We start from the raw sequence: 26,830 nt of genomic DNA, 5'->3' as shown, positions 1-26,830 counted from the left end.
GTAAGTATTCTGCCTCAAATGTTTACAAAAGATGGGAGTTTGGAGATTACATTTTCCTGGCAGCTAAATATGAGTGACACTCATGAAATACTTGGCTTTGAGTAGAAAATTAAATTGTGTATTACTTGAGTAATTATTTGGAATAACTTCAGTAGCCTAGGCGTCAATTTAAAAAAATACTAGAATTAGTGAATGTATGAAGGTAACAGCTTAAATCACATTAAATGAAGAAATTGCACTATTAACAGGTCATGATAGGTTTGAAAGAAATGAGCTTTTTAGGTAATCGAGAACCTGGTTGCTGTGTGGGTTGCTTCCAAAACCAATAATCCTTGCCATGTATTCATATCCTTAAAAGTAATTGTGACACCTAATATCAGCCTCAATTGAGTTAGCATGAGCCAAACACTAGCCAATTGAATGAGACATTGTTATGCACCAAATTGGTGTAAATGCAAAATTTATTGGAAAATTATCTTATTTGCACAATATTTCTGCATGAAAAGTAAATGATACAACAGCAGAAGATTCTAATGTCCTATTGGGTATAATTGACCTTGGGCAATCAAGTTCTATGGTGATTTCCAGAACTCTTGGAAAGAAAAAAATCATGCTTTTACGAGGAAATAATTAACAATGAATTTCTCCATTAAATTGTTGGCTTGCACCACTTCTACATTTATTCATCACCATTAATTTTACATTGTAAGGAATTCATCAGACAGCCCATAAACAGAGTTTGGAGTCATAGAAAGAGCATGAGGCTATCAAACTTCTGAAATTGATCCCTTTCACATCATTGTTGCTCACATGTTGTAACAGTGATTGAGAATGGGACCAATCACAGCCATAAGCCAAGCTATCATGATCTGAATAAGTGAGGCTTTCAATCATTGATTTCCCTTCCCATGCCTTAGTGCAATCAATTAGTTTAAAGCCTGCATGCATACAAGCCACCAAGAGATAATTTTGCATTTCTTCATCTGACTTAGGGCACCATTTTATTTTCCATACGCCACCTCCAAGGTTGATTTCACTCAAAGGTGCTTTCCAATTTCTTTTATCCCACAGGCGAAGTATTTCGTCATAACTGGAAATTCAATATTTGTATGTTTATTGCAGAATAATTATGAGTCATGAATGCTGAAGACCAAATGTCAAACCTTTTGAGACTACATTTTCAAGTTTCATGAAATTTCAAATGGTTACAAACCTCCCGGAAGCCAAAATATTGTGCTTCATATAACAGCTTAGAGCTGTGACCCCAGCATTGTGCTCTTTCTTCAAATTGATAATTTGGCACTTCTGCCTTAAATCATACATGGCCAACTGGCAATCATCTCCACCTATGAAGAAGTTTATTATGATAAATTTATAAATATACTATAATGTTGTTAGGGATGAAATGTCATGTTAAACTTACCACTGTACACTATATTGGGATCCTTATTGTCGAAGATAGAAATCCAAGCTTCATGACTGTGAGAATTCCAGTTGTGCTCTTTCTCAAGACCACTTTCAGTAAATCTTAATATAGACACGGAACCATCTGAGTCACTTACTACAAGCTTAGAAGATCCACCATTTCCAACACACCAATCAATGGAAAGCGCAAGTGTTCCCTTTTTTTCAACACAAATAATGCTTTCGCCTTGCACTAATTCAACAGTGTCACCTTTTTTTCGAAGATAAAATAACATTACTGCACCCTCAGCATTGGCAACTGCAAGTATAGGTTCATCAAGACTATTTTTCTCATTACACCACTTCATATCCAAAACACCGGGGGTTTCCAAGCACTGTTGAAGAACTAAAAGCCCACCCTCCCCAACGCGGAAAAGATTGATATTACCAAGCCTTGAAACAGTTTGTGGAGACTTTTCAACGGCTTCCTGCTTGCCATTCATTAGCTGATATGTTCCACATGCAAAAATATCATGAAATGCATTGATTGGACACCACTCTACACAGTCAGCACTATACTTCATCACCTTGGAGTCAAGAGTTAGCGCACCAAACATTTTCTGGAAAAGAAGAGTATTTCAGAAAGAATATAAAAGGTGGTCATGACTCGTAAACTACTCGTGAATGAACTTATTAGACCAAAACTTGAGTTCAACATGAGGGGAAAATTAAATATGGTACTTAAGATCCATACAGGAATAAAATAGAATCTTTGGCATAGGGAGAAAAAATAGGTTTATGAATTCTGAAGACAGTTCAAAAAATACTGTCTGTACCAAATGAAAAAGTGTGATTTACAATATGAATGACGGCCAAGTTTCCTTAGGTCCTTGCCTCTTGTGTAATGTTCATTGACACTGTGAACCTAAGTATTTAATGAATAGACATTTATAAGTTGGGTCAAATATTTTGCTAATACTCGAGAGGTATAAAAAGTACATCTGGTGAATCAGAAGTAAATATTTCATTATTTAAGGTATTGCAACTCTACTTAAGTTCAACGAAACGGCAACCACAATATGGAGTGATAACTAGTGAACCATTATATATTCTTCTAAATCACAGTTGTTTGTCCCCCACTGCCAACCTGGCCAAGGTTTTAAAAAGCCCATTTCATTAATTTACTAGTAAATGAATTTGCCTTTTCACTTAATTACTTAGGTTTGCCTGTTGATGGTGATTGAATGATTGCCACCTGGATGCATCACCAAGCAGAGGTAATTTACTTTTTAAGTGTACTGGGTACGTAATTTCAAGGGTTATTGAAAAAAAAATTGAATACCAATAGAAAATGGTATGATTAAGGGAAGGAAATGTGTCAACATGGAGAAAATTTAACAAATAACACATTTTTACTAAAACATGGGATACAGGTCAAGTAAATAATCTTAAAAAATATTGTGAAAACTTGTGAGAAGGGTACTAAACGTTGATAGAAACATACATGAACAGACATTTGTACAAGTGACTATGGGTTGCATTAAATAAATAAAAATATTATTTCATATTAAATACTGGCTTTTATTTAAGCATAAAAAACATTCCAGAACTGCAATTAAACCAATACAATTTTTGTGCATGAGTGTCTTCCTTAGCCTGACGAGAATACCCCAGAAGCAGTTAAGAAAGACAATTTGATAGGATGAGTTCAGTCTTGTTATTGCTCTACAATGATACTGTAGAAACGTGTTTTGATACTTATAAATATGGTCCAGCTGCAGTATCAGTAGCAAATCTGCCATATAATTAACACACAATATTACAGATTGATAAAAACTATAATAGATTTTCTTACAATTCTCTGTTATGAGGAAGTACAGATTATTGACATTTCATAAGCCTAAGAGTATCTTTGTTATATTTTTTCCCTATTCACGGACACAAAATAACTTTTTCAAATACAAATTTTAAGTTTCAGAAATATTCTTTCATCTTTGGACAAATTTCTAGTTACATACTGGTTGACAAACACTGACATTTTCATCACCTTCACTCAAATCTTTCACCAACACAAATTCATAGCTAACCTTTTTTCAAGTGCAAGAAACCCCAAAAAGCTGAATTGGACTCAAAACTTCATAGTAGGGCATTCATTAATGCTACTTCAACAAGGATCAAATTGGTTTCTGTGATCCACCCATTAGGTTATCAAGTCTAAGTTAATTCTTATTATCATATGCACCAACAACATAAAAATATTAAGACTATAATCTGAAACCCATTATTGGTAGTAGGCATATGAAGACTGAATATCAGTAATTCCTGGGATGAGTTAAATTTGTATCACTAGAGATTTGTACTATTTACTGCATGTTGCAGAGCTTGGCCATTTCCCACGAATCCCCATCAACATTGTAAGATGGGCCAACTATTGTAATCTGTCAGGGTAACATATCACTCATGAAGTAATTTTCACTGATTCCTCAAAAATTCCTTCGGAATATTAAAAAAACCTTCTATTAAGAAAGGATGATACGAAGGTTAGAATATTCCACTATATTAATATTATACCAGGAAAAATGTGATATAAAAATTAAATGAACCAAAAAGGAACAAACAACCTGGCAGCTTGCAAAACAATTTCCCTAATACAAGCAAGATTCGAGCACACTTAAAAGTTATTTCTGGCAAAAATTGAACCAAACGAATAAGTAATAATATCACATTATCATGGTATATTTATTAAACTAGCCTGATGTCAATGAAAGTCTGTTTACAAATGAAAACTAATTCTTCATGATCGGTGATGGTACTAAAGAAATATCAACCAATACGTAAAAACATAACAAAAAAGGAAGTTACATTATGGAATGATGAAATACTATGATTACAATTTCTCATTTTTCTCAAATTAGTCGTTTAGTTTGATACTGAGAAATGAATTTTTGGGTAGCAAGAAACACCACGTTTCTGAAAAAATCTAGAAAATAAAAATTGATGCATCTCATTTGCAGAAATCTTGGTGTAAAATATTATCCGAGTTAAAGACTTCATAAATTACAACAAGTGTATCTTGTACATATTTTCAGGATAGTTTCTTTCTATCACACTGCACTTAAAACATATCACTTCCGGTGCATATACTCATCCATTAGGCTTTGTAGTACAGCATCAAAAGGGACTTCTCCAGCCCCATTACTGCAGCCGGAGTCCCCTGGTCATTGTCTAGCACTGCGCTCGGTTTCCATTAAACATTCTCGAACCAGGATCCGAGCATGAACAATTCCTCTCTTCAGCCTTTCAGCACTACTTTTACTACCAGCATAAGTGGGCCGAATGTCCTTCCCCATTTCTTCTATTACAGCAAGCAACTGAGCATACTTTGACTGAGGTGGCGGAGGAATTGGAGGTGTAACTTGGCTTTGTTGTTGTACAGTAGGAGTCTGAATTTGGGGTTGGAAATTTCCTGTTCGAATCACCGAACTTCCTGCCCCAACACCAACGGGAAAACCTGAGGGTACAACGCCTACTCCAACAGTTGTCGCCTGAGTATCTGGGTCAACTCCACGGTGAGCGACGATCACGGGACTCGGTGAGGGCGATTCAATGGCTTGAACATCATCATCCATTATACTGGTCAACTATTCCTAAAGTTCTTCATGGTACAATTCGAAAGCAACATCAGTAGTTGGAAACTAATATGAACCGAAACTACTACTCTTAAAACACTATAGCAATTGGCCTAGCTTTGAGATTAATCCAGTTATTTCCCAGATAATTTCCGAGGATAAGAATTGACAATGAAAAAGAATGCAGTAGAGGATATTTTCCTGCCATGAAACACCCTAAATAAGCTATTTATCTGAGGCTCAAAAATTAGTGCATCTGTAAAAATAACCTTAAACATTAAAAAACTTTCATAATTACCTTAGCTTAGTAATCTTGACACAAATCTGGCTCCACAACACATTCAAATATTTATGATTTATATCGGCTTCGCAGGCGTTGCTGTTCAGCAAAGGCACGGAGAAGGTAAAAAACAGATGAACATGACCTGGCGTGTAATTCTCCCATGAGGCGTCGAAAAAGAAACAATGTACAAGAACTGCGATCTTTCGAAACACACGCGATTGTGCGCCCTAATGAGTTATGTCAGAATGCTTTCTCTCCACTATCCTACGGTTACCGCTAACTTCATATGCTCGTGGTTCATCCCGTTTCCACTCAAGAGGATTGCAGTGTATTCACACCTTGGTAGATATTATATTGTTCACGAGCACGAGATCTCGCCTTTAATAGATACATGCTACCGAACTAGCCAATGTGAAACATGATTTCATCGCACGTAGAATTGAGGAGTCCTTAAATTTTAAGTTCGAAAAAGTTTTTATATTTTGATTTCATGGCCCAAATGCCAGCGTTCAACCTCTCTTTAAAAGGCTAGTGAATAGTCTGTTAACGTTATTTTCGCTATTCTTTTGTGAACCTTCCAGTATTCTTGCATTTGTATGCTGCTGCTGTAGTTCAAGTTCTCCGCTATGGGATAAAAATTACCTGTACGAACGTTGAATGAGCGATTGTCAATTAAGATAAGGTATCTGACTAATTATATTGATTATGTATTTCATTAATTGCTTCACTATGTGCAATAGTAGGACAAAAGAAAATATATTTGCCTCCACGAAATTACTTAAAAATAAAGAAAGAACCCATGAAATGTTTCGCTGTATTTTTTAAATTGTTTTTGGCATCTCAGTTCTCGCATACCAATCCAAAGATCGCGGTATGGTTTTCTGCTTAGGTGAACTTGGCTGTTTGTGATTTCCTTTTCATGATTATACTTCGAGGTTAGAGTTAAAAAGACCATGTCAACGTTGTTTAATAAAGAGAGGGAAGGAATAAAAAAACTATCTCACTCGATTATGCAGCGAATGAAACAGTGAATTCATAACTGTCTACGTTAACTTTAACGCAGTCAAAGTTGGACGTCAACTTCATCCTTAAAAACCTGAAGCCAATATTACTTATTAAGATTAACTCCTAATTTTGCACCCTAGTAAGAATTAACCGGATGCCTAATACATACACATAGTGTCATAAAAACCAGGTCATTAAAAACACGAGTGTTCAAGAAGTACACAATTTACTATAGATTCTATGGATGGGATAACAGGAAATTCCAGCGAAAGCTATAATATGGAAAATAATGCCTTACGGTTTTAAAACTTCGCTGTTAGTAATCCCATCCCTATGAGCAGCATGGCACTCCTTGTTAGGGCGTGCCAGTCAATACGTAGGAAGGTACCCTGATCTCAGTGTTGAGCAGGAAAGAGAAGACCTAAGGCAGCAAGAATTGAGGTAGCCTTATTCTGAAAATCTAAATTGTTCAGATTAACCAGAACTGAGTAAAATAAAGGTATCGAATACGTTGCTTCTAGAACAGGTAAAATAATTGAGGTTGTCCAAGTCTTTCTTTTTAACATGAAGCACACAGGAATTACTACTGTTGTTCATGATATTCAAAAGCTGTTACTTTGAAATCGTAAATAGGTATTACCGTGGAAATTATGTTTTGCAAGAGATTGGTTTTATGCGGAATACCATATTTGTGCAAAGCATCTAAGCCTTGAAGGTTTCTTTTGCTCCAGCTGTGAAACAATTTTCACTTTAAATATTCAGATGCAATACCAACATACAAGTATAAGATTCTTTTTTTATCACAAAATTTCACCCGTCTGCTATGGCTTACATGCATTTTAAGAGGCAGCTCTCTTTGATATTGGGTACAGGAATAAATTAACTTATTATTAGTATTATGTGCGAACCAAGGCAAACTCCAAAAGCTAAGCTCATTGACAGTTTTTCCTGAAACCTTCATGAATCAATTCAGAGAAATCCAAGAATACCAGTAGTGAAATCGGACCTTGTTTCCTCCACCTGAACTTCAGGTTGGCATGAGATGGGTCAAGTATTCAGGATTTTTATCATTTAGTCGTAGTGCTCCTATCTTAACCTGCACAATTTTTTACCAAGTCAACTGTGTGGAGATTCTCTGCATTGAATGATAGAAAATTAGACAATCTTACATTTTGACTTTCTAAGGCTGCACTGCTTCCACTAACTTCCTACTTCCAAGTGTAACTAAAGTTACTTCAGTGAATTCAAAAAATCTAGAAATAAAACCAAATATAACTTAAAATTCTTAACTTTAACAATGCACCAACATTCTTCAGGTTGCTGGTTAATTAACAACCCCATCCTGCCTCCAACATATGCCCATAAAACAACTTTTGGGATATTGCATAGGGTTCCCAATTAGCTTTATTCTTTGGCTAATGTAACAATGGAATATAATGGGAATGGGTGTTTGAAAAAGTCAATAACGAATGACTTTGAACCAAGATTACACTTGAGTGAACCTCAAGTGGTACACAATGAGAAACCAAAACAAAATTAAATATAAAAGATGAGTAAGCAGTTGAAGCAAGACAAGCAGAAGTAAGTTTCTCCAGATTATGCCCCTTCTGTTGAAAATGATTATGATACCCATTCTATTTCAATTAAAAATATTTTAACCCACAGCAACTATTATAATATATATCACATTTTAATTCATTTTTTGTGATCAATTGCTTAATTCAATGGCCTAACATGTTTATTTCTACCCTTTATTACTTTTTTGAGAATGGCCGATGTTCCATGCAGTGCGCTTCAAAAGTTTCTGCCATCACTGTACGAGACATGTTGTATAAGTGTGGCAATTTCTTCCAAGAGCATTTATTGGAACTATCAAAAACTGAAATACTCATCAAATGACTTTATGGATTAGGCATGGCCAAAATAGCGCCCAATTCAAAATTATCTCTACAAAAAACAAAGGAGATTTCAAATATAATAGCTTAATGCTGAAAGCATATCAATATAGACATTAAAGGATATAAAAAAAATGAATGTATGACATTATTGAACTAACAAGTCCTAATTGAGTACCACTATTTCAATGTCTTTTAAATTATCAAAATTTTTCTACAGCAAAGCAAATCATTTCCTAACACCAACCATTCACTTATGTTATTGTATGAAGAAAAATGACACTTAACTATTTCATAAAAGAAAATACTGTATTATAATAATGGTTTCAAGATGTAGAATGCTAATCTGAATCATCCTTGTAGAGAAATAACTCTCTCGTACAAGGAAAATACATAAAACAACATAAATGCATGATAAAAACATTTCTTAATTTATGTAATTTGTTTCAGTTATTATTTAAAATACATTTTTAAGTAATAACATGTAATGAAAACCATTCTCACATTTTATCATTTAACATGGTCAGGAGTAACAACTTTGGATAGAAAAAAATATTTATTTATAAAACAAATTTTTTGCAATATTACAACTCTACAAAATGATGCTCTGCATCAATACTCCCATTGAAAATGTTGGCAGTTTGATTTTCATTATACACACAAAACCACACACACACATACACACAATATAAAAAAACTCAGGTTTGGGACATCAGGTTCTAGGAATCTCAGCAGCCAAAACAGTAACCCCAATTCAACTACCATAGAGATTTAATTGGAGTTAGTAGTACTCTAAGGCATTATCTGTGATTCAAGAAATGAGCAAACTATGTTTACTGTAAATGGGGTCACATTATAAATATAGAAAAAATTAAAAGGTTGGCCATATTTTTCACTACACACAATGGCTATAGTAGAAAAAATTATACATTGCTCTCAAGTTATTAAACCATTAATTGGGCCACATTAAATGGTGAGGTTCTACTTATCTTGACACACACTATAGATTTCATCACTACTGCAATTGATTATTTTCCACATTCTCAGCATTTTTATGGGAGTTGTGCTGACATTTCAAATTTTAAAATAAATTTATAAGATCGACTCAAACAAAGCAAACACACATTACAGCCTAGCATAATTCATGTCATCTACCAAACTATTTAAATCTTGATTGGCCTGAAGCAAAGGCCACAGAAAATCATTCAGTGGTATTATGATTGAATAGCCAAAATGTTCCTCTCCAAGACACATTATTACAGTATCAAAATGAATGCTAAAAGCATGAGATGAAATGGCAATCATGAAACACATATTACATTAAATGATGTAATCTTCTGTGACTTGAATGCTAGGGAATACAAAAACCCTTCCATTTTATATATTTCATCATTCATTTCATGCCTGGCCTTACACAATACTGTAAGAAACCACATATCAACCACCAAAGATGAAACAGCCTGAAGCTCATTTGATTTACTACTGATACATCTTGTAACAGAAGCACTCAACAGCTATATCACAATAGCTGCTAACTTCCCTCCAGCTGTTTCTAAGGTCAAAGGTTATGTCATTTACATAAGCCGATAAGCCCTTGATTATCTTCATATGAGGAGATAAAGAAGCTGGGGGAGTTCCATCATGTAAATGAGCTCTTTACATCTAATACCATCATCAATACCACTTAATCCATTTCATTTAAAAACAATCTTCATGACTTGAGGGGCAGGGACCACACAGTAAACAAATTTTTCTAATGAGAAATCTTGAGTCTATCGAAAACCAAGGTTGATTCATGAAAGAATGCTAGGCGAGATGATTCTCTCAGTTAAAATAATCGTTTATACAAAAATTTTAGACCATGTAGACATGCACATTCCACTGCAATAAATTAATTACTCGTACACCTCCACCCATGCACATCCCCTATTTTCTTAAATTTAAATATAAAATAAGGTATAAAACTTGAAAATATGGAACAAAATTATCACAAATGATATCCTTCTTTTATATTTTCTACACTAGCCCTTATTATGGAAGAAGCAAAGGTGAATCAAATTGTGCCTTCATCTTCATTCTCCCTGGAAAAAAGAAAATTGAAATTAATAATCATATAAATAAATATTTGAGAATATAATTTCAAAACTAAGTGTACTACAATTGCTTCAATGCAGATAACCACAATCTATATCTTCATACACAATATTGAGCATAAGTAACAACCAATGTTTTCCGAATAAATGTTATCCTCCAATTTGGTCCATTATCCTTACGTTCTTTAAATCCTTTCTCTTCTTACAATTATTATTTTGAATGAAAGAAAACTTGTTGCCTCAAGCATAGTTGCTTGGCTCGTAATGAAATAGTAATGACTTTTTATGACTTCACATGACTTTTTATCACAAGATAAGGCATAAGATAAGTCATAACTAGATTCAGTATGGCATAAAAACATTTTTAGTTGTTGTTGACAGTCCGACTAATGATTTTCACATATCATTTAGCTACCAACATTGAGGCAGGAGAGAATGGAACTAAAGTGGATGGGAATGCTCCTTGAGGGAAATAACTGATAATATGCCTATTGCATTACTGGATGCTCAATTACTGGAACTATTGTAATTTACTATTGAATTACAAACCAAGTATTTTTTTCATGCATGTAAAAACCCTGCACGACATGGCCAGTGGGTTTTTTATGGTTTATTACCCTGCAAGCCACCACAAGGATGTGTGGCAAAAGGTGATTACACACCAGACTATTTGTGACCTGAAATACTCCCCCCCTTAGCAAGGTCTAGCAACATTCTGATAATTGCTGAGAAAGCATGTTTAGGCAAGCACTAGCCTCATTTTACATATCATATTGCTATTATTATAATTATAGTAGTAATAGTTTTTATGGGAGGCAACTGATAGCTTAGGTGATTTACACCACTAGGGATGGATAGGAAATGAAGGGTGGAGGGAAACCTGGCATTAGTATAAGCCTGCTCTTAATGAAAAGCACCAAGGGGTCCACAGCTGAACTTCCATTCCGACGGATGGTGTACTACCTCAAAGTGCCCTCCACAAAGCACCTCAAGTAGGGATTAATACACGACTGAAAAATATCTGTAACCGCCGGGATTCGAACCCAGGCCCTCAGGGTGTGAATCCAGCAAGTTAGCCACCTCATCATCCCGATCCCCTTATTATTATAAGTACGACATATAAATTTAGAGTTCATCTAGGATCTACCGTTAAAAACAATTTGCTTTCTACTAAATTAAATTTCTATAGCCCCTTTTTGGAAGGAGAACACCTGGAATGCTACAAAACTTAAGTGAAGTCAATGATAATATAATAACCAAATAGTAATACAAGCACACAAAAGTTCAATGAATAATTTTATTTTAAACCAAGAAGATGGAATAAGTGCTTAGCAACGAATGGAGAGTACTTTAAAGGGGAAAAAATCGATGTAGACTAAATAATCCAAAATAAAGTTTTTATGGCCCCAGGCAAATTTCTTGGACAGGGTGGTATGCAGTTAACCGAGTTAATCAGTGGCTGACCAATGAATATTGCCATGATTGCATTTACTGATGTTAGCAGTGGATTGATTATGGAGCCATCCTGTTGTCATTACCTTGATAAACTATTCATTTGCCAAATTTTTTTAAGGTAAAGAAATTCCATTCATTATCATCATCATCATAGTTTAAGGTTGTCTATATTAACCCATAACAACACTTCAACTTGCAGCCAAGATCAGCATTAACACAGATGTATTTTTTACTAATTATTCAGCTGGGAACCTTGGATTCCCTTTGTCCAGCTTGTATATTTTCTGCCAAATTTATAAAAAACCCAAGAAAAAATAAATAGACCCTGATTAGATATACTCACGGATGATACCAAACTCTCAAGAGAGACGTCCATATTCAATTTCTCAATGAACTTATTCTTATTTAATACTAATTTATAAAATCATGTTTTCTTTCACTAACAGACTTCTTTGTCACTACCGTCATCAGTTCTTAAGTCCAGATGTACCTGACCTCATATAGATGGCTGTTGTTCTTTGGAAAGAATGACTATGGTAGAAAGTAACAACCAGATAAAGCTTTAGTTTGAAAATAGACAACACTACATTGTTTAGTATTGGTTTGATAGTCATCAATAGTAAACGTCCTCGGTGGATTCGTAAGCATGGAAATTTTTACAATTGCTATGTGATACAATACTTTCATTTGAAAGGCCTCGGTTCAACCTATATCAAAGTGGAGCTAGATTCTACTCTGGGAGGGGGGGGTCTACTCCTTTGTTTAAAACAGTAAAATATTGGGTGGTAGAGTTTAAATGAGGCTGTACAACCTACTAAGACGAACACCGCAGTGGTTGACCAAATTAAGTGATTATGCCAGAAATGGATAAAATCCTCAAAATGGTATTGGATGACTGTCTACAAAGTGCACCAGCTAACAGAATGGTAGGCATGTTAAAAATTGCTGAAATCTTGACAAAATTTTGATGCACGAAAGGTGAGTGCAAGCTGGGTGCTGATAGAACAAAATGGAACAAAAACAGCATCATAAACATGTTTCAAATTGAGCTTTTGGTGAAGTTTCAGCCGAGTTTTTTCCTCAATACATAGCCATGGATGAATCATGGATCCATCACTTCACACTCCAGACAAAGAAATATTCAAAACTGTGGATTAAAAGGAAACAATCAGCTCCAAAGAAGGCGAAGACAGCTCTATTTGCAAGTAAGGTCATGGCACCAGGTGTTTGAGAAGCGTGTGGGATAATTTTATTTGTCTTAAGGAAGGAAAACAGTCAACAGTGAGTATTATGCGAGCTTATTGTGGTGTTTAAGCAATGACAAAAGGAAAAGAAGGCTGCATTTGACAAAAAAGCAAGTTTTGTTCCATCAAGACATTGCACCAGCTCACACAACCATTAGCGAGATTGGCGAAATCAACTAGTTTAGAGTTCAAATTACTTCCTCACACACCCCATTTGCCAGATTTAGCCTCTCTGATTACTTTCTGTTTCCAAACTCGAAAAATTGGCTTGGTGGTAAAAGATTGGCAAGCAATGAAGAGGTGGTTTGTGGTTGATGGATATTTTGAGAAGCTTGATGATTCTCACTATAAACAGGGTATCAAAGCTATTGACAACCACTGGGGAAAGGGAATCGACCTAAAAGGAGACTTAGTCTAGAAAAAAGAAAAACTTAGAACTATATTTTCTCCCAAATTTTAGTGTTTTCCTTGGTAGGTTGGGCACTTCTGGGATTACCCTCATACTTCAGGTTTTCTACCATAAGATGCATTGTAATTTAAAAGTATTTGGAAAATCACGAAATCTCATGGAAAGAAGTAGCCACCTATTTCAAATACAGGTCTAACATGTAAGTCTCCAAATTAAGAAAAATTTAGATAAACATATGAATTAAGCTTCATGCAACAATACTTTATTCATAATTTCAAATGTCCAATTGGAATATTGATTGAAATACTAAAATTATGTTCAACCATATTAATAGAAACTTACAGGTTAACCTTTTTTGGCAAAGTACAGCAGTGCTGTCTCTCATAACCCTTAATAAGCCATCTGCAGTACATATATGGGCTCAAGTCTGGATTACGTGGGAGCCCATATCAGGGAGGGTTTTCTGAATGAAATATTCTTTTAATTTATATGACATATATTCAGATTATAATGAGCCCAGCACTCACTCATTTCTCCTGCATGAATGATAACATAGCTTGTAGAAAACTTAAATTACAATTTATATGCCTAGCTTATAAGATAAAACTGAATGATATAATATGAGAAATAAAAAAGAAGTATAATAGTTTAGAAAGATTTTGTTAAACTATTACAATTTTAAACATTTTTCAAACACTTACTTCTTGCTGGGTTTCCAGTTCCACTTGGGTTGGGAGAAAGGGGAAGGTTGGTATGTGAAGCTCCTGTTTCTGTATTGCTTGAGGCATCTACAACAGAGGACAACTGGGAGGATCTATCATCATTTTTCGATGGCCCTAGAAAAGGAAGTGGTAGCTCACTGGGGTCTGGTGGAGCCACAGGGCAGGGGGCAATCAGAGAGTAGGACAATGGCTGTGAAGGAAGAGCAGTGGGAGGTGGTGGTGTTGGTACAGATGCCTGCACAAGAGGAGTAGGAACTTGAGGCCAGTCACAAGAAATCTGCTGAAAATGATAGCATAAATTAATTAGTATGCAATATTTAACAATTTAGTAGCCCTCAATTTTCACTAACCATGGGTTAATATTAAACAGAAGTCAAGACTGAAAACATTCAAGAGGCAAGATTGTTGTCAAAGAGTGCTCAACGTGAAACATCCATCTGACTTGCATGTGGATCAAAACAATAAGGGATGTCAACGACATTTTCCATTCTAAAGTAAATCAAACCAGATATTCTTAATTGAATTTTTAACACTCCTGCCTCCAGTGCATTGGGCATAATTATTTTATCCATCCCTACACCTCAACTGCATAACTTTATCCCCTTTATCAGTCTTCAATATTATGTGACCAATCAATTTTCTTTTCTCCCTTGGATTTATTACGTACAACTACCGACTCCCCGAAACATGCCTTTCACTTCTGCATTTGTTTTCCTGATTCCATTTTCTTTTTACATTCCCCTACACACCCTACCTCAAAATTCTCATAAGAATAGCAAAACTTAATTCATCATGTATTTTTTAAGCTAAAAAACTCATTGACAACTAACCACTCACAGTAGTATCAGATAGTTATTTAAACTACATGTACGATACCAGTAGCTGCTTACATTTTAGGAATAATTTCTGCCATAATATACACACCATACAATTCCTTGAACAACAAATATCATCTAAGAACTTGAGCCCTACAGCCTTGTAAATTAATGTAATAAAATGAGAAGTCCTATAGCCACATTAAGTTAGTACCACTTGTCCCGCGATGAAAACAAAATTTTTTGTTGTGATAGATTGAGGGAAAAGACATTCCATGGTAGGGACCAACCAGCACCTCTCAACCAGAACACCCTTCTGCAGTAGTTTTCAGGAATGTTACTTCCTTGCCAGGGACCAACTACAGACCCAAACACTCAAACCCAATTGAGAATATTCATAGGATTAAAGGGACTCCGGCAAGGATACCTCAGTTTATAAACAGATATACATACACTATCCGTGACTGTTTACAGTGATTAATTCCGTGCCAGGGACAACCACAGAGCAGACACACTCGCTAGCACTCACAAAAACAATAACAGAATCAATAAGGCCTTCAAAACAGGGAGAATATTTCTCAAATTGAGCAAAATTAGCAAAACAGAGAGATGTGAGTGTGCGTCGGATACACGTATTTTAGCTACCATGTAGGCCTCCTCAGTGAACTGAAGGATAAAGGACATGCAACAAAAAGTTGGCCAAAATAAGCCACTACTCCAAAAATTATTGCAAAAGGGCATATCATGGTCATAGAAAATCTTTGACTTTAAGTGCAAGAAATCTCTGAAGCTGTAGGGATGTAATCTCAACAGGCATATCACATTTTAAAAGAAGAATTGGATGTAAGAAAATTATATGCTAGATGGGTACCGCGACTCTTGATGCAAGATTAAAAATGCATCAGAATGGAAATTTTTGAACAATGTTTGACCCATTTTAAGAGCAACTAACAAGATTTCCTGCACTTGTTTGTGACCACAGATGAAACTTGGTTCCACTACTATACCCCAGAGAGACAACAGCAGTCAACATAGGGGAAACGTTGATTCACCACCACCAAAAAAAAGCTAAGACTAGGGTTGATGGCCTTTGTTTACTTCGTTGAGAAAGAGATTCTGCTTATATACAGCAAAAGATACACAAAGAAGGTCATGATTGGCAAGGAAGAACATCATCTTCCATCAAAAAAATTCATGCCCACACAAAAGGGTCATTGCCATGGCAAAAATAAGTTAACTAAGATAAAAATTGTTGCTACATTTGCCTTATTCCCCTGATTTGACTCCATCAGATTTCAATCTCTTCCAAAAGGTGAAAATTTTCCTTGGTGGATCGAGATTAACTTAAACATAGAAATAACAGCCAAAATAGACTGGTATTTTGTAGGCCTGGAGGAATCTAATTTTTTAGATGGAATCAAGACATTAAAACACCACTGGACCAAGTGTATTAGTGAAAGGGAGACTACATTGAAAAATAAAAATGTGTCACTGAGGTCAAGTTGTTATTTCTATTCTATTCCAAGAACTTTTCAAATTACCCTCACAATGTTGTCCATGCCTTTGCGTTAGTGGCGAAGCTTTTAGGTATGGTCTTTAATGCTTTTAAGAACATTTTGGATTTTTCTACAAAAAATAATGCATTCCTCACTGCCACTTGCATTAATACTTAACAAATACAACGCGATGAACAATACTGTATTTGCATCCATGGTAAGTTTCCTGTTTGAAGCCTTACAAGGTAGAATATTGAAAAAGAATCTTGTCTATAATACATCAAAAGACAAAAATGAATTGCAATAAGAGTGGAAAAATAGAAAGTTACTGAATTTGAAAATAACTGAAGGTCATATGTTTCATGAAAATAACAATGAATCACAGAAATAGAAACTTATACCAAACTGGAAAAGTTGCAGAAAAATGGGTACATTATTATCATTACAGACAAAAAGAAAGTAAAATGTATCAGGGTACGTAAATTAGTTCCTTTACTTGGAGATTAATGCAATTATTTCAAATTCCAGAGACACCTCATTGATTACCTTCATAAGGTCACATCATCTGTTTAAGAATCAAAGCTGAAAATTACTGATTACAAACTGATTTAGTTTTCATATCTATACCCTGCCACTTTTCTCTTAATTCTGAATAAATAAATTCATGAGTTAATTGTCTAAAACCATTTGCAAGAAAATAACTTTCAGCACATGAGTGACAAAATGTGATCATGTCTGTAAAGACAAATAATGAAAATGAGAAATGCTTGATTCATAACATCTTATAATTCAAAGAAAGTTTTTCATGCTCTTGTTATCCAATGGAAATGAAAAATGATACTTTATGAAACTAACAAGGAAGACATTTCAAATTTAAAAGAAAACATGAAAAGAACTATATATTTACATCTAATTTTGCCAAAAAAAGTAGCTAGCAAACATTCTTCATGCAATGTTTATTCTATTTACATGGCGCATATCGTAGCCATGATGATTTAAGCACAAGCATCTAATTAACTATGTAGTCTAACACCACCAATGAAGACAGTTTGATCATCCACAAACTGGCTTTTCTCTTCTCCATACTTGCTTTCAACCTCTTGTATTTTAATATCCTTGATAGTGAGGTATAAAGCTGATAAACATTTGCCTCAGTTACCATAAATTTGATATTACAATTATTGTGAAAGACAGTAAGATTATGTCAGCCTTAAAAAACTGAAATGGGACAATACAAACAAATTTTAAGGAGCCACAACATACCATGAAACTTTGCATTGAGGGTCTGTAGAAGTGAGGAGGGAGGGGATAAACAGGTGACATTGGTTGGCTGCAGCCCCAACCATGGTTATCCCATAGCACAGGATGAGTTGAAAAAGGTGCAAACTTAGCCACAATGGACAGCTCAGAGTTGAACACCTTAGTTATGGGATGAAAAGATGCAAGACAAAACTAGTTCATACCAAAGCACATGTAAAAACGGACATACTTTTGAAACAAAGCACTTCAGGTTTTTTGGTACCATATCATGATAGGCCAATCCTGGAGGATGGCAGTTGATAATATTTGGACACACGGTTAAGGTGCGTTGATCCAAGAGCATTCAATTTGCCCCTAAAGGTTATTCTTAATGAAGAGCAAAAAAAAAAATATATCAATGGATGTTCATCCATTAGATTTTTCAAAATTTCACATCACCCAATTAAACTTTTCCAATAAAAGCATAAAGAAATTAAATTAACTGAATTTGAAATGATGACTAAGAGGAGACTGAAAAACCCAAGCCGAAGGTCTGCAATTCATTATCAGCTTTTCTGGGAAGCAGATTGAGGAACAGAAAAGACTTGTCACCTTTATCATAACGAGTGAATTTCACATGCTTATATAATAAATATATATTAAGCCCTACCCACACACACCAAACTTTGGGTTGACTACCATGGCAATAGAGCAATTAGAAATAATTATGCTTCCCAAACTAAACAAACCGACACAAATTAATAACAGAGATGCCTACTAGCTACATTGGAAAACAAATTATGCACTAGCTTGTGGCTTCCTCTAGGAAAGCATGAATGGTAACTTAATTTTCTTTATTACTTAAGTATTAGGATGAAGATAAGTTATTAAATATATTAATTTCATCATTCCAGGTCTTTTTTAGATACAATATATTTCAATGCAACAATTTCAGAGTGTAAAAATCATTCGCCTTGAACGGGATTCGAACCCGGATCCTTCAATATCCAGTTCGAGTGCTTTACCCAGTTAAGTTATTGAGGCATCCTCTGCAACTCTGAAATTTTTGGGGACTTTAACAAAACAAGATCTGGGATTTGGGTTCAAATCCCGGTCAAGGCGAATGATTGCTGCACTCAAATTGTTGTATTGGAATGCATATTAGTGGTTGATTCCGTTAAAAGTTACTGTTGCAGCATCTACCACGGTTTCTTTGGATCTTACTATATATTCAATGATGACATAAATTCTGATATACTTTTTATAGCAACAAAACTAGAATTGTGTAACACTGAAGCATTTGCAAAGTTTAAAGAAGAGTCCCAGGGATAATCAAAACATAAAAATTTTTAAGTTATAAATTAAGTTTTACATGAAAATTTATGCTTTTTATGTGACATCATAAATGAAATAGACATTATAAGACTCAATGATACTCCATTGCACCTCTATGGAATCAGTGAATCGGATATGCAAAATTATATCTTAACAGCACTTTTATAACAGTAAAAGACAAACTATAAAATTATATCATGTATTTAAGCCAGATAAAAGCATTAAGCTCCAAAAAAATCATTTCAACTACCCAATAATTTTACAGCAGTTATGCATTAAATTTTGTGTGAATGTACAGATGTATTTTCATAATCATTTAGATAACCAATACTCTTTTAAAGCTCCTCATGCAACAATTGGAGCTTTTTAGCACAAAAATTATTTCCAGAAAAATTGAGGCACATGCACAACTATCATATTGAAAAGTATCATGAAACATGCATTTTATAAGCTAGACATTCATGTTTCCCAACCTCTTCCTTCCTGGACGACATGGCTACATATTTTTTACATACTTCACCAGGTTTTTTCATTCTAATGTGTAGTATTTCATTAAAATTCAATGGAGGAGATGATAACACAAAGAAATGTTACACATCAAATCCAATAAAACAGGTGATATATTAACAAATGCCTTAAGTTTAAAAATACTTGTTTATGCCATATGAAATATAATCCTCAATATCACTGATTACTTTTTTTGTATTGCCAATTAAAACCGTGCATTAAAAGGCATACACCTACATTAAAAATCCATATTTTGAATGATTAACTAATGCATATATATATTGTGGCATCATGCAAATGTGACTAGCATTCACAGTCAAGGTTCCACATGCTCTTGGCTAATATAAGTGATTTTGCCTTATATTAGCTCAATGCTTTTGCTTATATGAAAAGTGTGGATCAAAAGGGGGTGGGTAGGAAATATTAATGAGATTCCTTTTCATATCAGGGGAAGTTTTGGAAAATGAGAAGAAACACTAACATGATTTTGAATTCGCAAAGAAGAAGAATTGTATTTATAATACATTTAGATTCAATTTTACCATTCCAAACAGAATTTATGTGAATCACCACATTAGCAATTGATAAAAGTATATTCCCTACAAATTCATAACTTTAATAAATACTATTTAAGATCAATCCATCAAATGAACATTTTACTGGGCTGATGTTGGACATCAGATAGGGCTAATGAAGTTTTTCTAACTGAACTTTCACTAACTATACTATTTGAGTAAAAATATTGTCTCTTTTCTAACAATTATACATACTAAAAATGAGAAACAGAAGAGAGTACAACAGAATTCCATACACATGGAGTACTGACTACAATAAAACATCAAGTAGTTTCATTCAACTGAGAAAGTCCTGTTGCACTTCCACATATGCTGAATCATCAAAACTAAAATGCAATTGCATTGTTCTTATTGTAAAACTATATGCCTAACAAGTTTGATAAAATCACTTCATCAGTAGAGGGGATTCTGTATCAGAAATTATTCTGTACCGGCTTGAGAACATCCTATTTACAATTAGCCTCAACAGGAACCTTAAAATGAAATTAAGATTATCACCACACCAAGGATTTAGCATAATTTTGTGTACTTTTAAATTTTCATGTAGGGGATGCTTTTGTCAGCAGTATATCAGAAACCTTGCAGTTATAATCAGCCATCAAAAAATGATACTAGCTGCTGCTATCAAATCTGAATCAAGAAATAAAAATGAGTCAAGGTACTTAGGCTCAGCCTCTTGACTACAGCTTGTACCATTGGATATTCCTGTTAGAGAATTTTTGGAGTTCTATGTTCACTTTTTTGATGAAATTTAATAGGGACAATTGCTTGCCATAACAGGTGTCATGATTTAAGGAGTATTTTCTTCAGCATATGGAATAGATCGAAGAAGGAAATTATTTGAAGGCTAATCAAGTCTCTACTGAGGACTCCTTTTGTCTTTGTTCATTTGATGTTTTATACTTGAGAACACTCATGTGACTGGAAACCAACTCTCTATGCCTTTCTTTTATGGAATTGATGACTTTAATTTTTTGATTAGTTTGTGTGTGATGTGATGAGAAATTGAACTTAGTAAAATTGACTTGGTCCCTATTTTTATGGGATCAACTGCAGTTTTGATAGCAAAGAAATTTAAAAAAATAGAAATCTAAAGCTCATATAATGCTATTATTGATCACTAACAAGTCAAATACTCACTTACTATAAAACTAATACTATATTATGCTTCTTTAATTACCATTTTAGCATAATATAAATCACCAATGGTAGCAATGAAAATTAAAGGTAGTAGATTTACCACAGCAATTTAAAAAAATGATTTTAGTTGAAGATCCAGTAGAGAGTAGTCCACTGATAGGACCTTCTTCCAATGCTTTACCTTATTATGGGATCCTATTCTTTATACTTATGGGATCAGATTCGCTTCAAAAGTCAAAAAGGAAATGATAGAGGAACTTTTACATTCCTACTATACCAGATCCTTTCGTATTCGGCATTATGTCTGACATCATATCCCATACCTGAAACTCTCTGACCTATTGAAGTGGTTGCAATGAAATGGATATCCTTCAACCCTCTCCCAGATTAAACATTCTGCCAAAAATTACCAAGAATTATCACTAAAAAACAAGGATCTTCTTTTGGCAATTATGTAGTTCTTATCCTCAGAAATGGACTAAGTTTTAAACAGAGGAAAATTGATCCACTGACAAACTTGGTATTGTTGTATATTAATATTTAGACAAGATGAGCACTAAGGTGTTTTACATTCAATGTTATTACTTTCACATTTACTTAGAACTCTTAAAGAGAGTAAAGAGAAAGAAAAAAGTAGAAGTGGTGTAAGTCATAATTCCATTTTACTAAAATTTCTCCAGGATCATGAAAGATTATTGATATATAATACCTGAGGAGGGGATTCATCCTTGTTCATCTGTGCTCTCTCTTCACTTTTTACAAGATGTTGCAATTCAGCCATAACATCATCCATGGGCTGAGGAAAGGCATCATGATTTTGTGGGACTTTGTATGAAAGAAAAAATTCATTAGCACTAAAAAAAATTACTAGCAGGTCAGATGATGTGTTCATTAATATAAATAATCTGGAAAGCCATTACACACCATGCAAAGAGTTAAGTTGGGAGGTTTTGTTCCAGTAGCAGTTTGAAAGAAAATGGGATGAGAAAACATTGAGCTCTCAAGGAAGGCAGATATTTCTAGCAATTGAAAATTTCAACAACTACCAACTCATACTGGATCAAATTTTGCAAGAACCTGTTATTTCAGCATTTTTCCTCCCTTCTCAGTTTCAAAACTTTTATCCCCATTCCAAGGGAGAATGAACCTCATCACATTCCTGAGTTTACAGTGTTGCATGGAACTATATTTAAATATCATTGAATCACAATTCAAAAAGCATTGAATATCCTTAATAGAGAACGGTGTAAGGTCCACACTGACTTTCCCTTGAGTTACATATGATATCTTTGAACCAATATCATGGATTTTAATGGCATATGAAATTAGTAAAATAGGAGGTAAAAATATCAGCATTTTGTCCAACATAATGAGAAGTAATGGACACATGATAAGAGATGCTAAGGGTAACATGTCCCAGGTACACTTTCGACAGTTAAATAAATTTTAGTAGGACACGTAAGTAGTTATTTGTACTGCTGTGATTAGGATATTTTTCCTACTAGGTATCTGTTTGTTTATATCAATACACAAGGCTCAAGAATAAAGGATCGTTGAAGTGAAGATGTATTTCAGCTGGCATAAAAGAAAATATAATTCCTTATTATGATTATTATGCTACAAAAAGCACACTGATTTAGACATACACACAACTCACCATTATTTGAGTCATCTGTTTGTTCCTTTGAGCTACTTTTATTATCTCCATGGCACTCCTTTGAATTTTCATGGAGTCCCATTATCTGTAAAGGGAGCTGCAATCCTACTCCTGTAATGTGTGAAGGAAAAAATTAGGCCCCTATTCATTTTCAGATTTTTATTTTATAAGTAACCCAGGAAAAAAGGCAAAAATATATTTGAGCAAGTAGGCATTAAATGCGAACAATAAAATCGAAAACTGTTGCATACCTGTTAATTCAGGATTAAGGAATAAACAGCGTTTGTGACCACGCCCTCTCAATGATATTATTTTATGTGAGGCATGGATAGCTGCCGCTAATGATGGGAATCCTAGACGCGCAGGACAAGCAGCCACCCCAAATCGTTCCAGATATGCATACTCAAGGGATGACAGTGTAATTCGGTTAGCAGGTGATTCTCCAAGTAGTATTAACAGTTCTTGACCGAACAATTCTAATGGGGTTAACATCAATATTTCTGCTTCATTTTCCATTTTAAACTGCAAATAAAAAGCCAATACCTATATAACATCACAAAAATAGTGATAAAAATAGATCTCACTTCTACAGGAAAAATTGTTTCACTGACATCTGAAAACAAACCCAGCAAAATGTTGGATGTTGGAAGTAAGAAAATTAATATGGCTGTGAAACAACAAATGGATTAAATAATCTTTATCAGGCCAAGGAGATTTACACCATAATCTGTTTATTACTATCCTTGGCAAGGAATCAAAACAAGGGTGAATGTAAATTTCGCATAACTAACTTTAGAAGTTCATTTTACTGGTTAAGTGGTGATTGGAGAGAAAAATAAACTTAAAAACTATGACATACTATGATAGAGTCATGCTCAAGATCATAAGATGAAATACAGCATAACTATCACCCCTGCTGTAAAATTTACTTCATACTTGATAAAATAGTGAAAAGTTCTGCACAAAATAAATTATGATAAAATAATGAACAATGGAAAAGACATAATGAAACAAAATTATTTCCTTTGAATAACGCCAATGAAGTTCATGATTTTTAAAATAGTACATCTACACAGATTCAATTTATTGGGCTGGCACCAGGGGTGGAGGCATAAAGTATTCCTTAGCCAACCCACAGGTTTGATTCCCCCCTAGGAGTGTTCTCCACTTAGGGCTGGGGTGTTTATTATAATGTCCATTATTATATATATATATATATATATATATACTACCTTGATCAAAAAGTTCCCGGAATAACCACCGTGTGGCGCTCCCATCGTTCCGATTTGAGTTCTGTTTATTTTGTTAAATTGGTACATCTGTTGTTGATATTCCCTTTAAATCTTAGTGTCATAACTTGACATTTGCAAAAGTTACGTAGCCAAGAGTACATCTATCTCTGTGTGTGTTGGCGATTTTTTACAATTGCAGAAATGGATTTAAATTTGCAACAACGAACTTGTATTAAATTTTGCGTAAAAAACGGATTTAGTGGCAAAACTACTACGGACGTTGGAAATGTTGGAAAAGTGTTTCGGCAACGATTCTCTAAAAAAAACGGTCGTTTACCAGTGGCACGAGCGGTTCAGAAGTGGTCGTGAGTCAATCGAAGATGATGAACGCAGTGGCAGACCATCGACATCGAAAGTCGGTGAAAAAATTGATAAAGTAAAAGAAATGTTGGTCAATAACCGCAAATTAACCATCAGAGAAATAGCGGAGGACTTGAACATTGCCTATGGATCCGCCCAAGACATTGTGGTTAATGATTTGGGTTTCCGTCGTGTAGCAGCAAAGTTGGTGCCAAAAGACCTCAATTTCATGCAAAAAAGAGACCGTGTTGACGTCGCAAAAGACATGATTTGCGAGGCTGAATCCGATCCCACATTCATCAAAAGGATCATTACTGGAGACGAGACGTGGGTTTATGAGTACGACACGCAATCCAGACATCAGGCAAGTGAATGGCGTTCACCAAATGAGCCGAGACCAAAAAAACCACGTCGTTTTCAGTCAAAAAAGAAGGCAATGCTGACGGTTTTCATGGATTACAACGGTGTAGTGCATCATGAATTTTTGCCAGAAGGCCAGACAGTAAACAAAGAGTATTATTTGGGCGTTATGAGACGTTTGCGTGAAGCAATTCGCCGAAAGAGACCAGAAATGTGGGCAGAAAACTCGTGGATTTTGCACCATGATAACGCACCGTCGCACAGTGCTATCATTATTCGTAATTTTTTGACGAAAAATGCAACAAATACCATCCAACAGCCACCGAATTCACCTGATTTGGCTCCCTGTGACTTCTTTCTGCTCAATCGAGTTAAAAAACCATTACGGGGAACGCGTTTTAGCAGCCGAGAGGAAGTAATGGAAAAATCGCAGGAAGCACTGATGGACATACCGAAAACCGAATATAAAAAATGTTTCGAGGATTGGATCAAGCGCTGGCATAAGTGTGTTGCAGTCGATGGGGATTACTTTGAAGGGGACAATATAGATTTAGATGAATAAACTTGTATTTTTAATTTTCTGAATAAATTCCGGGAAATTTTTGATCAAGGTAGTATATATATATATATATATATATATCATTGTTTACCCAAGCTAAGTGATTTTTTGGGTACCAGGTCTTCCTGGGAAACCATAACCGGCACAGGGAAAGGAACTGGCCCCCCTACCCTGATGTGTGAATTTCACACGCCGTCAGGCTTAGTACTGGGTGAACTCTACCATCACCTACTAAACCGACCTTCGGGTTGATTACTGTGTTTATGGTTTTTTATCATTGTTTAAAGTTTGATGTAAATGCCAAAAAAAAAAAGGTTTTCAGATGTTTACTGATTAAATAAAATAAAAAATAAAAACCGCTTACCTGAAAAACATGCGATAGTTCTTTTCGTAAAACTTCAATATTACATGTCTGACCAGGATACTTCCATTCAAACTGGGATATAAAATCCTTCAAAGTTCTTTTGCCACTTGGAGAATTTAACAGAATGCATCTCACTTGAAGTTCTAGTTGATACAGAACTCCTTGATCCACCAACGACAGTAAGGGGCCCCACGGAGACTCTTTCACCTTAAAGGATTAAAGAAAAAAATTATATACAGACTTTTACACTAGAGAAACAATCAATAATACTGTTTTGTTAAAGTTAACTTTTATGAGTATAATTGGCATTCCTAGTATAAAACCTATTTAAAAACGAAAAGAGGAAACATACATAAAAAAAATAATTACTTAATTCCCATTCATTAATTGGCACAACAAATTTTAAGTTAACCAAATACCTCATCTAACCCCTATGGTAATTATTTATTATTATTTGGCTCTTTTTCTATTGAAAATACTTTTTAACTGGCAAATCTAATGCACCACCATAGGAATTAAGATTATTTGAAAATCCATTTGTACAATTGCTATTATTTATGTTAAAACAATTTCCTAATCCCATTTTTACAACCAACTCCACTTTCCCAATTCAACAACACATATGCACCACTAAAAGTTTCTCCTGAGTCAACTGAACAAGTAATCACAGGTTCTCTCATTAGCACAACCCTTGGAAGCACTTTTTCTTGCTGGCATGTCCACTCCAAGTATTACCTGAATCAGGTCATGGTCCTGACCCATGCAACTTATAATGAATAACATTTTTTGCACACCATTCATTCAACCATATTATCAGGTCAAACCAATAAACAAAAAATCCAACTTTTCATTTTTTTTCTGCATGTAAGCAAACTATTCAGAGGTACAACCAATGAAAAACAAAAGTGAGAAGATACTTACTGATAAAAAAGATGAAAATCACTTTGATATATTTCAGTTAAGATTTCTCAGAACCATTAGTTTAGTATCGCTAAAATGGAATAAACATGCTCATAAAGATATCATTTTATTTTTGAGACCAACACAACACA

The 26,830-nt window shown here is 34.6% G+C and overlaps 3 protein-coding genes across 7 annotated transcripts in view; all 3 read right to left on the bottom strand.

Moving 5' to 3' along the window:
* Nucleotides 1-618: 618 nt before the first annotated feature.
* On the bottom strand, nt 619-5,464 carry LOC139690771 (diphthine methyltransferase). Its single transcript, XM_071588323.1, has 4 exons — nt 5,332-5,464; nt 1,424-2,024; nt 1,214-1,346; nt 619-1,090 (listed from the first exon to the last, which is right to left on the bottom strand). The coding sequence occupies exons 2-4, from the start codon at nt 2,019-2,021 to the stop codon at nt 718-720; spliced, it is 1,104 nt and encodes a 367-aa protein (XP_071444424.1). The 5' UTR covers nt 2,022-2,024; nt 5,332-5,464; the 3' UTR covers nt 619-717.
* Nucleotides 4,623-5,033, bottom strand: LOC139689995 (cyclin-dependent kinase 2-associated protein 2-like). Its single transcript, XM_071587160.1, has one exon. It carries the CDS (start codon nt 5,031-5,033, stop codon nt 4,623-4,625), a length of 411 nt encoding a protein of 136 aa, XP_071443261.1.
* Nucleotides 5,465-8,697: 3,233 nt separating the features above from the next.
* Nucleotides 8,698-26,830, bottom strand: part of Marf1 (meiosis regulator and mRNA stability factor 1-like protein) — a 50,636-nt gene continuing 32,503 nt past the window's right edge. For 2 of the 5 annotated variants that reach the window (XM_071587333.1, XM_071587338.1), the window contains 7 exons: nt 25,779-25,985; nt 23,155-23,425; nt 22,904-23,014; nt 21,956-22,071; nt 17,714-17,869; nt 14,119-14,419; nt 8,698-10,297 (listed from right to left, as the gene is read on the bottom strand). In XM_071587333.1, the coding sequence (XP_071443434.1) occupies nt 10,248-10,297; nt 14,119-14,419; nt 17,714-17,869; nt 21,956-22,071; nt 22,904-23,014; nt 23,155-23,425; nt 25,779-25,985 (1,212 nt within the window). In that variant the 3' untranslated portion in view covers nt 8,698-10,247. The remainder of the gene's footprint in view (nt 10,298-14,118; nt 14,420-17,713; nt 17,870-21,955; nt 22,072-22,903; nt 23,015-23,154; nt 23,426-25,778; nt 25,986-26,830) is intronic. The other 3 variants (XM_071587335.1, XM_071587337.1, XM_071587336.1) reach the window with 3 other exon arrangements.

The sequence above is a fragment of the Hetaerina americana genome, unplaced genomic scaffold (genome assembly GCF_022747635.1).
Source record: "Hetaerina americana unplaced genomic scaffold, ioHetAmer1.1.p SCAF_3, whole genome shotgun sequence".
NCBI classification, from domain to species: Eukaryota; Metazoa; Arthropoda; class Insecta; order Odonata; family Calopterygidae; genus Hetaerina; species Hetaerina americana.
The sequence above is the reverse complement of the archived record's forward strand: the minus strand, read 5'-3'. Positions and strand labels throughout refer to the sequence as shown.

Bases quoted from the DNA above. Each gene is read 5' to 3' on its own strand.
- LOC139689995 (XM_071587160.1), bottom strand. From the start codon at position 5,033: ATGGATGATGATGTTCAAGCCATTGAATCGCCCTCACCGAGTCCCGTG.
- LOC139690771 (XM_071588323.1), bottom strand. From the start codon at position 2,021: ATGTTTGGTGCGCTAACTCTTGACTCCAAGGTGATGAAGTATAGTGCT. The intron at 1,347-1,423 runs GTAAGTTTAACA...ACTTCTTCATAG, and splicing joins TCCCAATATAGTGTACAGTG to GTGGAGATGATTGCCAGTTG. The intron at 1,091-1,213 runs GTTTGTAACCAT...TTGAATTTCCAG, and splicing joins AATATTTTGGCTTCCGGGAG to TTATGACGAAATACTTCGCC.